At 32.2% G+C, this 17,561-nt stretch overlaps 1 protein-coding gene across 2 annotated transcripts; it reads right to left on the reverse strand.

Moving 5' to 3' along the window:
* Window positions 1–1,913: 1,913 nt before the first annotated feature.
* LOC119829273 (protein rolling stone-like) lies at window positions 1,914–14,998 on the reverse strand. Of its 2 annotated transcripts, none has more exons than XM_038351707.1 (6): window positions 14,803–14,998; window positions 7,695–7,845; window positions 7,190–7,401; window positions 5,398–5,538; window positions 4,165–4,392; window positions 1,914–3,078 (listed from the first exon to the last, which is right to left on the reverse strand). In XM_038351707.1, the coding sequence occupies exons 1-6, from the start codon at window positions 14,846–14,848 to the stop codon at window positions 2,927–2,929; spliced, it is 930 nt and encodes a 309-aa protein (XP_038207635.1). In that variant the 5' UTR covers window positions 14,849–14,998; the 3' UTR covers window positions 1,914–2,926. The 2 variants fall into 2 exon arrangements, with proteins under 2 accessions (XP_038207635.1, XP_038207636.1); XM_038351708.1 differs by lacking the exon at window positions 14,803–14,998 and adding an exon at window positions 12,610–12,801.
* Window positions 14,999–17,561: the final 2,563 nt, after the last annotated feature.

Here is a 17,561-nt window from a genome sequence, read left to right on the forward strand (position 1 = left end):
AGTTATATGAAAAAGAAAAATTCCCCATTTCCTCTCCTTTTTTTTCGCGACGTCATTCCTTTCCTTATCCTTTAACCCTAATAAGCAGACAACGTATTTGCAGCGGCCCTGACTCCGCAAATGTTCATAGGCGGTGGTGATTGCTTTATTAGTAACAAGCTATCCGCCCGCGGCTATGCCTACGTAGTCGCAGGAAACTTAGACCCGGGGTTTTTCTAGCATGTTCCCGCTCCCGTGGGATTTCCGGGATAAAAATTATCCTATATCCGTCTCCTGGGTCCAAGCTACCTCTGCACAAATTTTCAGCCAAATTGGTTAATCCGTTCTTCAGTTATAAATAGTGTAACTAACACCACTTTCTTTTATATATATAGACTAACGACCTAAACCAGCTCTCTTGAATCACTATATCTAAAAAAAACAGCCCATCAAAGTCATCTTATCTAAATCTAAGCATACAGACACACAGACGGCGGAAAGCGATTTTGTATACTATCTAGTGAAAATATTGCTGCTCTCCCAAATTGCTATATATATTCTGCCAAATATATATAAATGGGTAAATAAGTTTATTACTCAGTAGTTTAATTTTAATAGTAATATAGAAAATCACATGAGAGCGTCAAACAAGTCTTTGGCGATTATACAAGCAGATTATTCTATTAAACTTAAGATGGCAATACAAGATTTATTTATAGTTTACACAATCATCATATTAAAAAATCAATCACAGAATTGTGCCTTTAAATACTCATTCAGGCTAGGAACAATTAATATTCTACGTCTACAAATTAAAATAAATTAATTGTAATCAATATACAAATCGAACTACGCTTTTTAAGCTCACAAGGTCTTTCATTTAAGATACGTTCCATCTCTCATCTCGTTCCATCCTCATAAGATGTTACAATTATTTCCATATTATTGATAAAGTAAACTAGAATATATAGATGTTATACAAGAAAACGATAAATGGGTTCTTATAATTAGGTTTTTGAATTTTATACGAAACAGTTACAATCATTATTTAAAAAATAAAAAAAGGTAAGGTAAAGGTATCCAGCGAAGTAACAATATGCTCGTTATTGGAATTGTTTTTGGCTTTGCCTATTCTTTGCTACAATACTAAAAATATAAAATTTAAATATTAAGAGCAACAAAATGGATGATAATTTTTAGTCCAGATTTACAGAATAGATATAATGTTGAAGAACATATTTTTCATTATTTTTTCACGAAGATAGCTAACTGAATATGTATGATAAAGTTATTGTTACTTTAATTTATACATACACTTTTATTAAACATAATTTTTAAGAGTTAAAAAATTACCACCCGTTTTGTTGATACTTACTTGAATAAATTGACTTGTTTTTATAAATATTCTAAGCCCTACTGGTATTCAATCATAGAAATTTTACATTAATTACATGATCTTCAGTTATAATAATTCAATATTAAGCTTTACCGGACTAAACGTACGATTTATTTTCCTTAAACACTTTACCAACAATTACTTTTCACAACGTCATACATTTACAACTATAACAGTTCGCTTTGAGCTGCATACAACTAGTTACAATTATTATTATACTGAAACGGCACTAGCATTGTGTAATCTAAATTAATACTTAATGTTAACACGTGATGGACGCACCTTCATAATTGCAGAATAAAATTTCAAAGGGCTGTGTAAAATTACATATTTTTTAATCATGTAGATATATGTTGTTGTAATTTCGCTTTGAGTATTTGCGACTTTAAATATTGCATTCAACGAAATAAAATCGATGACGATAAAACGATAGATGTCATCCATTTTATTTAAACAACGATTATATATCATTAATTATGAGAACAATCGTGATACAAAATATTATTATATGCAACATTTATTAGTTTTGTTAAATTATTCCGCTACTGAGATTCTATTTACCTTTTAAGTGCTAAAAAATGGAAAAGCAACCTGGTGTTACCTTTATAATAATTATAATTTCAAAACAATCCGTCAAATATTAATTAAAGGGGCTTATTATCTAAGGAATACTGGCAATGCTTAAATACATTATGGGGAACTTTAATATTATCACATAATATCACACCTACCTACTTAAATGCTTTCTCATAAATTTAATAGAATGGCAGCTGTCTGAACTTAAAAATCATATTTAACTTAATTCCTTGTCATGACATATATATCAAGTTTATTTAAACTATGTTCAAATACACACCAATACCTATATTCTATGGCGATACAGTTGCAATGTTAAGTAACATAATTTTATGCTTATTAATATCAGAACAATACATTGGCGTATATATATTATACAGTGGCGTAGCTCTAGGTACCTAGCGGATCTGTCAAGTTCAAAGAAAATATATTTATTAGCTCGTTTTATTGTGTTCTCTAGACATATCTTTTTGGCAAACTGTTTAGTTATCCATAGGTTCGGCATATATCGAAACTTATATTGACCATATTTTCTACGTATCCATTTTCACATTTACAGTATTTGTTTGATTTATATTTATAAAGTGGAGGAGATTATTCATTATCGTGTTCATTAAACTCTTGTTAGTAAGGAAGAGAGGGCCTTTATTATTGAAGGCCTTAGGCCCATTTTATAAGATACGCAGTGGTGGCACTGTACAGAATACTTGAGGCTTGGTTTATAATGTGCATGCAAGTCAATAAAAATGGCGTCAAATATATAAGTCATAATTAATATACCTACATGCTATTGTTCACCCTCTATATCAACTAAACTATCATATCTTTTTGAATGTATTTTCAAAACGCTTGCGAAAATGATAATCATTTGCTATGGGACAAATGAAATCGTTTGTCAATTTCAAAAAATACTGAACAAACAAATCCGAAAGCTATCCATACAACAATTACAGTCTAGTCCCGTTTCCTTAACCTTCAGTGAGTGGGCAGCGTGAATTTGTCGAGATGAGAGCTGGAGGGTCGCAGTTTCGCCGCGAGTTTCATGCGCAATAACGCCAGGAGGGTGGCGACCCCGTGGGCAAATATCATCACCACAGCGCACAGCGCTACGAAACCGAAGGCTGAACCTGCGGAAGTAATATCTCTGTTTTATATGATTTTCCAACATTGAAATGCTATTTGGTACATTCAACGGGACGCGACAGATTAAATAAATAAAAGAAATACGAGTAGAGTTTTAGAATATTATGTAATAAAATAATTTAAATAATATGTCATATGTAACAATTTAAACTACAAAACAATTCATTTAATTTTTTAGATTTTCTAATATAAATAATAAAGATTTCAAATGTTTTAGGCATGTGGAGAGAACACATATTATTAAAAAAAAACTTCCTAAAAGTGAGAAAAAAATAGCCATTTATCACCTTAGTAATAATGTAGCTTTCAATAGGGTAAATATTTTTCTTTTAATTGATGATTTTCCAGCATGTCAATTAAAAATAAAAAATCACATTTTTAAAACGTAGTCTGATTAAATAATACAAGAAATCTTAAATTATAAAATTCACGAATAACAATATCTATATTTACCTACATACCTGTGTTTAAATCGTCTATGTTTGATTGACAAATAATAATGATGCAAGGATGCAATAAAGCATAATAAAAATACGAAACAAAAAGCTTACTTAGGTTGCAAATTCGATATGTTGTTATGATATACCATGCCGCGCCAATCAATATCTAATTTTATTTGTTTTTATGAAGGTGTCTATTTCTTTATGAATCGCAGGATACCAACGGAGCGTTTCGTTTAAAATTGTTTTGCTCTTTTTAATTCTCAGAATAATTTTAAATATTTTTGAGGTATTTAAGGAAAAAGGTATAGCAAGGAATTGTGATGATTTTCAAACTTAAAAGAAACGAAACGAAAGAAACTTCTGGGTATCTAGCAGAAATTTATCAGCATTTGGAGCATACTCATCAACATTATGCTGAGCTAGGACCTTTTTCACTTGAACCAGCCACAGCGAAAACGCGTGGTGTAATTAATTCTCTCTCTTCTATGTCTTTCCGTTTTTCTTTCGTTATTTTACTGTGTGCAGGAAATCTAATTATTGTTTGTTTGTTTTGTTTGACATACGTCTTTAACAAATATAGCTGGCAAAAATAAATTGAATTTAAAGGATTCCACCTCGCATTTTTACCTGGCTTATTCCAATCTAGCGCTGGATAGATAGCTGGCAGGCCGATCCGATCCGTGCCCCCCAGCGCCCAGTACAACGCGCTGAATATCCCATAAGTGAGGCCCGCGCCGGCGCCGAACAGCGCATGCGCGCCGCGGACCGGGTGCGCGGTCACCAGCAGCTCCACAATCATGACTAGCGAGTTGCAGCCGTGCACTAGGATGTTTAACGCGTTGATTTCGTGGATTTCTGAAAAGTATATATTATGCAGTATTATACAATTGTCAATTTGTAAGTGGTAAATTCTGCCCACAATGTTTTCGCGTATTAAATATTAGATTTGTTTTTATCACTAAAATATTTGAAAGTCTTAACTTTATATTAAAATAGACAACGGGGTACAGTTGATGCCAACAGACATAAGATCAGATCTTAAAAACAACATACAACAACAACTCATATATGAGATAATATTACGCCAACCATTTATATTACAAGAATTGTTTGTTTTTTTTATGTGAGAGCGGATAATCGAGAGAGTGGTTCGCCTGATGGTAATCCATCACCACCACCCAACATCATTTGCAGAGGTGAGGCTTTTGCAATTGCGTTGCCCGCTTTTAAATGATGAACGATAAGGAAAAAATTACTACAGGAAAAAAGGAATAGAATGCGAATGGTGTTGAAAAAGAAATGGGACTCCGGCTACCCCACTCATCGCACAGACCACAGCCCATTCGCATGCTACTACTTCACGCCGATCTGTGAGGTACCTACCTTCCGCAATAGCAAGCTGGTCCAATTCGTACCGAAGTGTGCTCGACTCCCACGGTTAAATTGTTTGGTAAAATCAGTTCGAAAGAATTATAGAAAAGTATAGATAATAAACTCACGATTAAAACGGACAATGAAAGAATCAACTTAGTTATGGTGTATGTGAGTATCTACTCTACTTATTACTGCTCTTCAAGTATCTACTCTACTTAATACTATGTAAATTAGTTTTTATAACAGTTCTTACTGAATACCCGTGCATTGTGTAATTGCATAAAACCTTTTACCTCTAATTAATTATTCCTGTAGGTATTATTAAAAACAGCATAAATTTCAATATGTAATATGCATTTATTTACACACTGTATGATTGAGCATACTACTTTGATAGTAAAAAAGCAAATCTCAGTTTTGTGTCAGAAGACTTGTGTGGTTTAGTTTAGGAAAGGATATATATTTATTTCTTACAAAACTACTTACTGGGATCATGGACTAGAGTCCAATACACAAGAGTGATGACAAAGGCCAGATCGGTAGCAATATTGTGGGCTAGCCAGTAGACGCGGCAAATCAGAGGCGTTTTCTGGCGCCGTGGCAGAGGTATCTCTTCGTCGTCGCAAGCTGGAAAAATGTGTAACATAATTTATATTCATTGTCATTTTGCGTGATAGCTCGTTCCATGTTTTTGTTCTTCCTTATTCGTTATTTTTGTTCTTCCCTATTCATTAAGTTTTTTGTTTCATAGTTTTTACTGTGTATGTTTGATAACAGTTTTGGTTTTTTTTACATATATAAATACTGGCACTTAACATAATTAAAAATTAAACATTAGTTAAATTTGAAGGAAACATTTTGAGGTTATATTAATGAAAATTAATCATCTCTCGACTATTCCCTCCATAAAATACATTGAAATTCAGTTGACGTCACATTTTAACGGTAAAATAAGTTCAAAACAAAATATACAACCACAACAAGCCCACATAGTTCCAATTGTTATTTGTTAGCGATATTGGCTCGCACGTCAATAGGAATGAGGAACCAATAAGGATAATTGTGGCTAACGTCCCACTCGGCGAGTTTAATTGACGCGAAATGGTTTCAATCAAATGCGTCACGAGTCTCGCTCCCCTGTCAGCACGATTCATGGGGAACAGAGCTCTTCCCTGTCCCATCCATATTGAAATGGGATGACGATCCGACCGGAAAACATTGATTTATTAGTGCGGCAGTAAAGCAGTGCGTAAAGGCGCTTGAAGCTATTCTTCTAAATGACAATACGAGTTGGACAAACACGCGCGGTCGAATCAAAATTTTTACTAAGCCTTTAAGCCTCATAGTTGACTGCAAATGTAATAAATAGCTGTTGGATGACCATATTAATAAAAATACTACGCCTTCTTTTCAAGCGTTTGTGGGCTGCCTAAAGCAGTATTAAATCAATATCAAACGCTATATAGGTTCTTATCGACCAGATTCATTGAATTTTAACTAATTTTTTTAAATTCTTGGTAATATATGGTATGCCATCAAAGTGTATATATAGACCATTTAAAGAAAAAATTGCATGAAATGGAACTATTAATTGTACTCTTTGCATTGCATGCATTATAATTAATTAAACTTATCATAATGTCGATTATATACGTACGTATTACCTTACCTTAATCAAGAAGTAAACTAAGGAAAAACGACACCATATTGCATCTACAGGAGCGCCAATCAAATAAAAGTGGATTCGCAAGATAACGCGAGTGATTAGACAATTTCTTAATACATCCATCACACCACAACAACATGCCATACTCTTAAGGATTTTGATGAATGAAACACGTGTTAGACCATGCGAGATCACGTTATTTCAATGGCAATGGAGACACGCGACGGTGCAATGAATTAATTGTTTCCAGTGGGCTTCTCGCTATTCTATGAAATGTTCAGACGAAATCACGCGAGGCGCTTGACATTGTATAACAATTAAACGAACTATCACATACTTGTTTTAATTATTTCCAATCCAGCTTTTGGCTATTGATTATTGGAATAATAATAAAACAAATCTGTATTGGTTTTGTTTGAAATTACTATTAGGGATAATTTTTGGCATACCAAGCGACCCAATAGACGCAAAAGAACCGAATTGCCTAATACCATTATGAGTATTTATTCATATTTTTGATGAGGAGGAATACGTCACCATGGATTCATTTAAATAGATTGACTCTTGACCCACACTAACATCGTCACACTATAGTTGCAACATAATACTCACGTATACAGTATGTTTTTTGATTCTTGTATTTATGTACAACGGCTAGCGCCAAGCCAGCTTGTATTACTATCAGCATATAACCCCAGTTCGTGAAATAGATGAACCACTTGAAGTAATTCAGTTCCACCTTGGGCCCGTCGTAAAGCCGCGGCAGCCGCTGGCAAACGAAACTTGATACACCGATTGAGAATACTGTTAAGAATAATATCCACCTGTAAATGAAAGATAATGTCAAAGGGTCTTGAATGAGTACGTCATTAAATAGCTGCTCTTATAGTTTTAACTTCTAATTATGTATTGTAAAGTACTGTACTGTTTGCCTGTCTTTTATGAAATATATGACTGAAAAAACAGCATTTCAATAATTGAGTAATTTAACAGGTTAAATGATCAATTTAAAATAGCGTGTATTTAAAAAAAATATACATACATTTTTCACAATAATAAATTTATCCACTCAATTTAACATGTAAAAAATATTATAAAAGATTTAAGGCTAAGTTACCTATAAACTAAATAGAAAGTCGCCGGTCTGTGCCCCGTCTGCCACTGACTGCAGGCGAAGTGGTAGGGCGGAGAGTGTTCAAGGTTCAGGCCACGTCTGCTGGCCTGCCACATGCGTCCCAGCATGGCTGGCTTACAGATTTTTTTCATGGCTGAAATCAGAGATACGGAGTTCAACTAGATGTCGATTTATATACATTTTAGATACAGATAAGGTACCTATGACATAATTTGTTATCTATTGACTGAAATTTACATACTGTAATAAAATTTAATTCGATAGTAACCTCACCCAGTTTAAGGAGATAATCGTAAGAGAATGGGATTAAGTTTTTACTAAAGATAATTAAGTATAAATCACTTAAATAATTATCTAAATTCATCATAGTTTGTGGACATGCATAACCTGTTACATGTAGCTAAATGCAATAAGGAGATATAGACTGATAAAAGGAAATCATTTATCGTCTCAACATGCAATTCAAATACTTCCCACACTTCTATTTTTATCGTGTTTAATATAAATTGTAATCAATGTTAGAACGTAGCATTATAAACGTAGTATTATAACGTAGTATTATGATTATACGTTTTGAATAAAAAATGTTTTATTTATTTTCTGTTTAAGTTAGAATATGCAACCAAACAACTTGTACTCTGACCAAACTGTGGTACGCCTGACTAAACGATCAGCGCCCATGAAGATTTGCAGAAATAGGCCTCAGAAAATTCTTTGCCAGTTTTAAGGCATAAAAAAAGGATTGTCGACAGTGTTTAAGGAAGGGACTGAGAAAGGTTGGAGAAGCGAACGGGCCTCAGTAAATCCTAGGTTTGTTGGTTAATAGACCAAACGGAGGAATGGACACCTTAAAATAAATGTTGGTGTAAATGTTATTTGTTGAATCGTATTTCTTTACTCATTATGTAATTGAAACTATTTACTGTAATATATGTTATATTGAATCCATTTATTGTAATATTAAGAACTAAAAGATGTGATCGGAAAATAGAATAAGCATAATTACTACTGCGGAACAAAAAAAGTAATTTTGCTCGTAGGAACAAAAGAATATATTAACGGATTAGAATGTATATAAATTATATTAATTCATCGATGTAACATAATTAACTTTTTCTACATGGAAGATCATATCACATTGTAAGCAACAAGTTGGCTATTAGTCAATATCAAAATCTTCATTGTAAACAAAGAATCTCATTTATTCGTCGTTATTTTACATTCTACAGATAAAATCTTTGATGGCGACAAGGCTCCTACCATTTCAAAACTTCGAACACGAATATGTCAAAAGAAATGGGTAATGTTTTTTCTTTAAAAACTTTCTGTATCTATTTATAATTCAGTTCGATTCTGATGCATTTTTAATTATCACAAGTATGGGTATCGCGCATCTAGAGAAGGATAAATCAATAAAATCATTCAGCTAATCAAAACACGTAAGATACTTTAATGTGAGATAACGGCATAGCTACAGTGCTCTCCTTCATTAAATACGAGCCAATTAAATCAGATTACTTTCCTCATGAGTACAAGATTGTCAAGGCTCGGGGTTAACTTGAAAGTAACCTTTGAATCATTCTATCTTTGAGCACATGCCAAACCAATTGCTCATTCTTTATCTAATAGAGCTCTAATTGAGTCTCGTTTTTAAAAGTCTCTTGATACCTCTTTTAATTCTAGACGGTGTCACAGCATTATATTGCCTCTGAGTACATATCTACTGAGAGATATCTAAGGTGCGTAAGATAGGATGTGAATATATATTATGTAAAATTTGGAACATTAATAATAAAGTATCACAACTTTTATAATAAAGTATCAATGGAACCTAAGATGCAAATAGATATTATATGTAATAAATTAATAGAGGTTATATTTTGATGCATAAATATGCATCAAAATATATCCTCTATTATATGTATGCATATTTATGCATCAAAATATAACCTCTATTAATTTATTACATATAATATCTATTTGCATTCTCTTAATACCGGAAATTTTGGTGAGAGATACATCGAGTATTCCAAAAAGCTGACTTATTTGAGAAATAAAAGTGATTTTAAAAAGAAAAAATATAGCTAGAGTAGAGATAAATTACGTAATCACTGCAATACTATGTGTGGAGATCCATGGCTATGCTATCTTCATAATGCGTTCGAGGATTACCGAGAAATTTTGAACAGGCAAATAACTTTCTCCCAATAATGAATACTAATTTATTAAATTAATACTTTTACAATATTTCTACAACCTTTGATGCTACTGTCAAAAATTTCCCTTCATAAAGATGCAGTTGGTCTTTCATCATCATTTCAACATATATGGGATATGTTCCCACTGCTGGGACACAGGCCTTCTATGAGAGTACAGGCCTTCACCGTTTTAAACAATGGTGATTGAAAACTCAATTTATTCCCTGCACGTTCGCCCCGTCTCGAACCCCGACTTATCGATTTTGAAGTGTTGGTCTTTACCAACTACTAATTTCTCTTCGCTCACTTTCGGTAAATTTTCCGCCTATCCTATGCCATTCCGATAAAACTTTTCATGTTTGTCTATAGGAACAATTATTATTTTGGGAATATTTTAGAATCTTTTGTTACTTAAAATATTTATCTTATTTTATTAATCCGGCAAGCTGTGTCGCAGACAGACTTCAGGACGTGATTTTGTCTACAGGAATACTGCAAAATCTTAATGTTTAAAAATTTTCGTGTATTTAGTTAACATGTTGCTAAAAATAAAATTAAATCAACTACAATATTACAACATAAAAAGTATGGTATAGATAAACTATATCTGATATAAAACGAACACGATTTTATCCACCTCATAGAATTGCCCTGACATATGATATATGAATTAAATCACACATAATCAAATAGTTAACACGTAGGTTAAATAAACATTATAGACGGATTCTTTTTACTTGCAGGTATATGTATTTGTATATTTTTTTTATATTAAACACTACTAAGATTTATATCTTAGGTTTTTAATCACTCAATCACCCACAAACGATTTACAATGTCATGTGGAAGTGAGTTCAATAGATATAGCATTGGCGAGCGGATGCTGCGCGGTGTTATACATCGCGATATTAGTACAGCTATTGTATATTGCCTCGTTCGCTATAAAAGAAACATGCAATAGTCACTTGTTGGGAGACGAGTGATCGTAATCCCCTTTGATAGACCCTCTCTGCTGTTTTGTGTTTAAACTTAAAACGGACTGTTTATTTTCGAAACGTATTCAATATTTTGTGTAGTGAAACACTTGTTTCACCTAATATTAAAGTTATTTGAAATATTGAGAAAACAATTGAGTGAAATCTATAATTAATACTCATATCAAAACTATTTGTTTTTTGTCAAAATATTAAAACATTCATCGTTGATAAAAGAAACAATTTTAATGAATCCATTTTAAAATAGGTACATCCATGGCATAAACATGTGTATGACACGTTGTATCATTTGCAACAGCACGTAATACATTGATGTATCCAGAGGAACAATGTTTAAGCACAAACTGTTACCAAAACAAATGTATGGAGTTTAATTAATTGTATCATAAAAGTTGATTGATGGTCGAGACAGTTCAAGTGGTCGCCAATGTTTGATCAGTTACTAATTGAAAACTGTCGTCAAGCGGAGATATCAAAGGCCACCTGCGTATCCAGCTGATATATGCTATAATGAAGATGCAAGTAGTATGCAAACAACCTTATTTAGGCATGCGAAACAATCGTCATTGTTAATCGACTAGTTTAAAGATTGATCGGATGGGAATTGATTCATTAGACATTGATATGCGGTAATAATGTCCCTGGAGGTAACGCTAGTTACTAGTTAGTATTCTGTGCTGGAGGTTGGGTATATTATTTGTATAGACAATTGCAAATTGAAAACATCGTTTTTAATAACAAAATTATGTTCGTAATTTTGATACACATATTTATTAAAAAAAATATTTACTTTATTTTTTAATTCAAATAGTAATCGAGTTACAAATATTTTCATTATACACAAAACATATAGTAAGAATGAAATAATAAAATTATTAGGTTTTAATTTCGATAATAACTCGCTATCTGTATTATATGTGACTATATGCTTCTTTCCTATTATTTGAAATCAAATATTCGCATTTCCATATAGCAATGAAAAACATCTAGATTACAAATAAATTCGTTCAAAATTATAATGAAAAGTGTCAATTAAATTCATTATTTTGAAAACACGTTAATGTTTGATTAGACTAGCAAATTCCAATTACGAAACCAACGGCTCTAATCAAACGTATACATGAAAAATCAGAGATTTTCAGTCATAAAAACAAACTGCTACGGTTGTAATAAGCACGCCGATTCTGTTTACAAATAAAACGCTGTGTACAGTTCAATTACAATGTTACACGATGATAATCATCCTAATGTTGTGAGCCCATCTGCGTACCCCTTTTAGAACCGTAGGATCACAGCTAATTTTCCACTAACATTAAATAGTGAAATGATTGTAATAATTGAGGAGAAAAATGCGTGACATATATACTTAATATAATTTTCATATCTTTTGTTTTTCTACTAAGAGCAGGCACGTACGTAAGGTCAGTATGTATGCGTCAATTTATTATAAAATCATATATATGACGTTTTTGTATAAGGTAACAAGCCAAGCCATTTAACAGGAATAGGAAAGGAAGAATTGCGTTCAGATAATACTTTTGCTAGGAAAATGTTGTTTTCCTGTATCCTTATTTATAAAGTGATAGGTATTATACATATAAATTGATTGATATGACTGTTTGGCGAAACACATCGTGTTTTGTTTAAAAAATAAGAGATAATATTATGCAAGGTAAGCAGTCAGCAAGTCCAAGTGTAACTTACATAGATCCAATTTCGGGAGCCTCATCTTTCTCGCAAAGCGGCGGACACGTGTACATTTAAACGACGTCGTGATGAAGTAGCACTAAATTTTAGCGTAATCGAAAACGAAACCTCAGATATCCGAGTTGTTTTTAAAATGAAATGATACATTAATGGTTGGTACGCATGCGCGGGCTCGCGGCACACTGCGGCGCGACGCTCTCCACTAATGTCAATATCTCGCTGTTGGTTTGCCGCTTGCCGACAATTATGGTATACATCGCCAGTTTTGTATCGTAAATAAAACAATTGGATTTTTAACGGTCTATAATGTCAATGTGTCTCAATAATATGAACAAATGCGTTTCTAATTTGGAACAATTGACGCGACCGCAAATCTGGACCCACGGCCACGAGCCACCATGTACTTTTTTTTTAATGTAAAATATCTATCTACGAGTCCTACAATCAGTATCAATCAATTTTAGTTTGAGTTTGACTTATTGTTCTTTCTCATATATTATCTTTAGGGAAAGTTCACTGTAATCCTATTAATATTATAAATGCGAAAGTTTGTATGGATGTATGGATGTTTGTTACTCTTTCACGTAAAAACTACTGAACCAATTGCCATGAAATTTGGTGCGTAGACAGCTGGATAACTGGAATAACATATAGGCAACTTTTTATCCCGATATTCCTACGGGATACGGACTTACGCGGGTGAAACCGCGGGGCGCAGCTAGTTATTAAATATGTTAATGAGTTCTGTATATTCACATTAGAAAAAAATTACTAGTACAAAAAAAAATAAAATAAAAATTATAACAGTCATTAAAGAAATTTAATTTCATTTTTATATAAAAAACTATTCTTCTATAAACTGTCTTGCCTGAGCATCTTTAGATACTTAGAATCCAATTTTTGTATGTCATTTTCAACCGACTTCAAAAAAGGAGGACGGTATCATTTCGACTGTATTTTTTTGGGTTAGTTACCTACTTCATAAATTTTAACTGGGTTAGCAAATTTCGTATGATTATTATTGCTGTTTCTTATTTTGCTTCATTTAAAATTAGTCTAGTACTGATAATTTACAGACGCTTTAGCGCATAGTAAATAAAGTACATTGTTTTACAATACTTTTATTCAAAATCTAAAAACGTATTTAATTTTTAATTCGGTTGTTTTCTTTCATGTCATACTTTTGATTAGGTATACTTTTGATATACATATATTTTTATGTTAAAGTAAATGTATAATTTATTAATTTTGCACGAGTTGATAAAATCAAAGATATTAATTTATTAGGAACCTAATAACCAAAACTGGGTAAAGTACCATCGGCTCCGCCAGCGTTGTTAGAGAAAATTCACGTGGGAAATATGATGTTTCACTGTGGTATAATAGCCTATAGCTAAGCATATATCACTACCTAGCCTCCTAACCATCTCCTAACAATAACCAGAAATAAAGATCACTCCATAAAATAACTTCAATGTAACATACAATAAATATTAGCCTGGTATAAGAATACTAAGTATAATAAGGAAGTAAGAATTAATTTTGATATTTTCGGATTTTATTTATTAAATTAATTGTTTGAGTAGATAGGTTTTAAAGACTAATGCCATCATAGTTTTTATCAACGATATAACAATATTGGTATTATAAATTGAGTATATTTTTTAAATGTTTAATGCGTGCAGTTAATTTTTCATTTGAAAAATAACAAAATTAAAAGATACAGAAAGTTCTACTTGAATGGAAAAACGTATGTAAAGTTCTTATATTATGCTTCCTTTTAAAACTACAGGTTATTTGCAATTAAGCTGAGAATAAAATTTTTCAATTAAGCTAAGAAATAATAATTTATTTACTACATATTAGCGAAGCCACTTTGAAGTCATTTATAAGGTTTGAAATATATGTAAGGTTTTGTATTTCAGAGGATTGTTTTATAAATAAGATTATTTTATTAAATAAATATATTAATTATTTATTAAATAAATATAAATTTTATTAACAGTATTTACATTTTTACAAAAATCTCCTGCTGTTTTTAATATACATTTTTAACACATAAAAATGTAAAATAGAAGTTTAACAATAACATAAAAGTCCTTGAAATAAATAAAGAATGTTTAAAAGAGAAAATAAATAAACACAATAAATTATACTAACTTTGCAAAATATTAAATAACACACACTTACCTGGGTCATTTGTATCCGAAGGAACTAGCACATCCTGTTTACACATTTTAAAAACAACGTTTGTTTTTTTTAATATTTTTTACGTTAATTCCGTTTTAAAGTTTAAGTTCCTTATTTGAAATATGTTCCCGGGCTTACGTCCACAGAGTCCGTGCCATAGATTATACACTGCTATTATACAGGTTCGTACGCTACCGCCCGGCTGTCTGCCGGTGACAAAGCGCGCCGCGTAGTGCACCCGCCTCTTCTACTAATTGATGATACACATAAATATATTCGTTTGTCATGTTTGTTTGTTTAATCTGTGGCACTTGTTTTTTGCAACTTTTTAGTTTTATTTACGTTGTAAATGTATGCAATATATTTTTTGATATATATGCATTAGATAGATATAAATTTAATTACATTTAGCTACATTAGATTCAAAGTCAGATTTTTTTTTCCGTAATTATTTCTAAACATGTCGAAAAACGTTATCAAAAATTTCTAGTTATAATAATCATGACTGTATATCATACTAGCGTTGTACGAAGCTGTAACCGCAAACAAACCCACAGGATGTAAGTTGTTTAGTTTTATCGTCATCTATTGAGGTATTAACCAGGTGCTCGTAGACCCCACCCCCGAATCACGCCATGTGAGGCGATCGTTTTTTGTAAATCACCAGCGCCACGTGCCGGGGTTGAAATGGCCATTCATAAAGTGGATCTTATTTATATTGTGTTTACGAATAATTTCTTTTGAATTGTATAAAGCTTCAAAATCGAAAGTTACTGTTATATTAATTCTGTAAAAATCTTTAAATTTATTTATTGTCATCAACTACAAAATATATGAATGTTATTCTATTGTACTTTCAATACATAATATCTTCTTCGTTTGTCGTTTTCTATCCCCGCTCCGAGCAAGAAAGGCAATTAGGAATAAAAGCAAATGGGAATAATAAATAGAAAAATTCTCGTATTCAGTTAAGCCAGTGGAAAGGAGACTTTTAGTTATTATTGCTATTTTATGTGACGGTATATTTTTTTAAATATCATACAGATGTACATAAAATGCAGTAATACAATACAGATAGATAGAAGAAAAGTAGAACTGTATTAAAAAAAGGTTACATTTAAAATTTATTGTAAGTCGTGAACGGATAACAAAAGTACAAATGCAGTAAGATTAAATCTTAATTTATCTTAAGCCAATTTAGAATTAAACTAAACAACGCATTGTATAAGCAGGCTTATCCAGCTTTCCTGCAATTAAGCTGGAGTAAGTACATAATACGTTTATTTTTAAACGTGAGAAAATCTTATCCCTGCTATTTAGGGGTCCTAGTTATGTCAAACTGGATAAAGCCTTACGGTGACCCACTTCGCAAGTAATAAGGGATGCGCGGCATCTCCGGTGGGAATGCACATTATACTCTGGCGCACTTGCTGGTCAGAGCACCACGAATTAAATATCACAAGACTCAGATATAATGCTGCCAACAAACCCAATTTACAAGAGTCTGTCATCTTCCCCATAGTGCTATTTGAGTGCGTACAGTTCCCACCATACGCTTCCTAAAACAATAAGGCAAGGGCTGGTCAAGGTCTGCTAAAGCAACAGACCTCTTTCATTCTATATAGACATATGGCATAACTCTTTACAAAGTACGTGAATAACATATTATATAGAGGAGTAGATATGTTTCAGGTCTATTTAAAAAATGGCTAATCCTTTAAGGTATTACAGGTGAAGTTCCCTACCATGATAATCAATATTTATGTCTTTATGCTCCAATATTTATACATTCCTCCGAATAATTACAAATTATAATATGGTGGTCATATATAAAATAGCGATTTCGTCCAGATAACCAAGGCTGCTAGCTTAAAAATACATTAGTTGTGTCAATTGGTTCGTGTCAGAATGGTTTAACAGATCTCGTAGTTTGCTAAATATTTATTATGAGTTGTTTTCCAATCGATTTCAAGCGAAACTAACTAAATTGACATGGGTAGCTTATGGCATGGGATATTTTTATTCAACACTTGGGGAGCCGGAAGCCTGTTTCCTTTTCCTCATCTTTCCTAGTCCAATCCTTCTTTTCAGTCGTTAATCCTTTCCTTATCCCTCACCCACTAAACCGCGGGCAGTGCGTTCGCATAGGGACTCTACGAATGTTCATCAGTGCTGGCGATCGAATGCCATCAGGCAAAACAGTTCAGTTGCCCGCTCTGACATGAATAAAAAATAACTGACATTGGCGTGTATGGGTAAAAATTAGTAAAAGTGAGATTTTAATTTAATTAAAAGGTTCAGTATGAAATGTTGTAGAATGAACGTATAATGTAACTCCATAAAATATCATCACAACAGGCGCACCTGCATATCCCAGAATTGTTTAAATATATAATTTTCCCCATATTTTTACGGACAGTTCTTGCTATTTCTGTAAAATACCCTATATATTAATTTAAAATTCAACGTGTTTAAATTTGCAAACTGTACCGGTTTCTGAGATAATTTTTATGTGAATTGTGTAGTTATATTATCACTTATAATTTTGTTAGGATTATATGTTAATTCGATATAATCATAAAAGCTTGAATAAGTCTGGCAACTGAGTAGAATTTCATAATAAAAAAATCTAAATGTACAATAAAATATAACAGACGGTTACGTACTCACTTTTACACCCTACATAATATATATACCTAGTCTTGCCATAAATATTGTAATAAAGAAAAAAGAAAATTGTTAACTGCAAATAACATTTA

This window comes from Zerene cesonia, chromosome 10, assembly GCF_012273895.1.
Source record: "Zerene cesonia ecotype Mississippi chromosome 10, Zerene_cesonia_1.1, whole genome shotgun sequence".
Taxonomy (NCBI): Eukaryota; Metazoa; Arthropoda; class Insecta; order Lepidoptera; family Pieridae; genus Zerene; species Zerene cesonia.

Bases quoted from the DNA above. Each gene is read 5' to 3' on its own strand.
- LOC119829273 (XM_038351707.1), bottom strand. From the start codon at position 14,848: ATGTGTAAACAGGATGTGCTAGTTCCTTCGGATACAAATGACCCAG. The intron at 7,846-14,802 runs GTAAGTGTGTGT...CTCTGATTTCAG, and splicing joins TTCGGATACAAATGACCCAG to CCATGAAAAAAATCTGTAAG. The intron at 7,402-7,694 runs GTAACTTAGCCT...TTTCATTTACAG, and splicing joins ACTTTCTATTTAGTTTATAG to GTGGATATTATTCTTAACAG.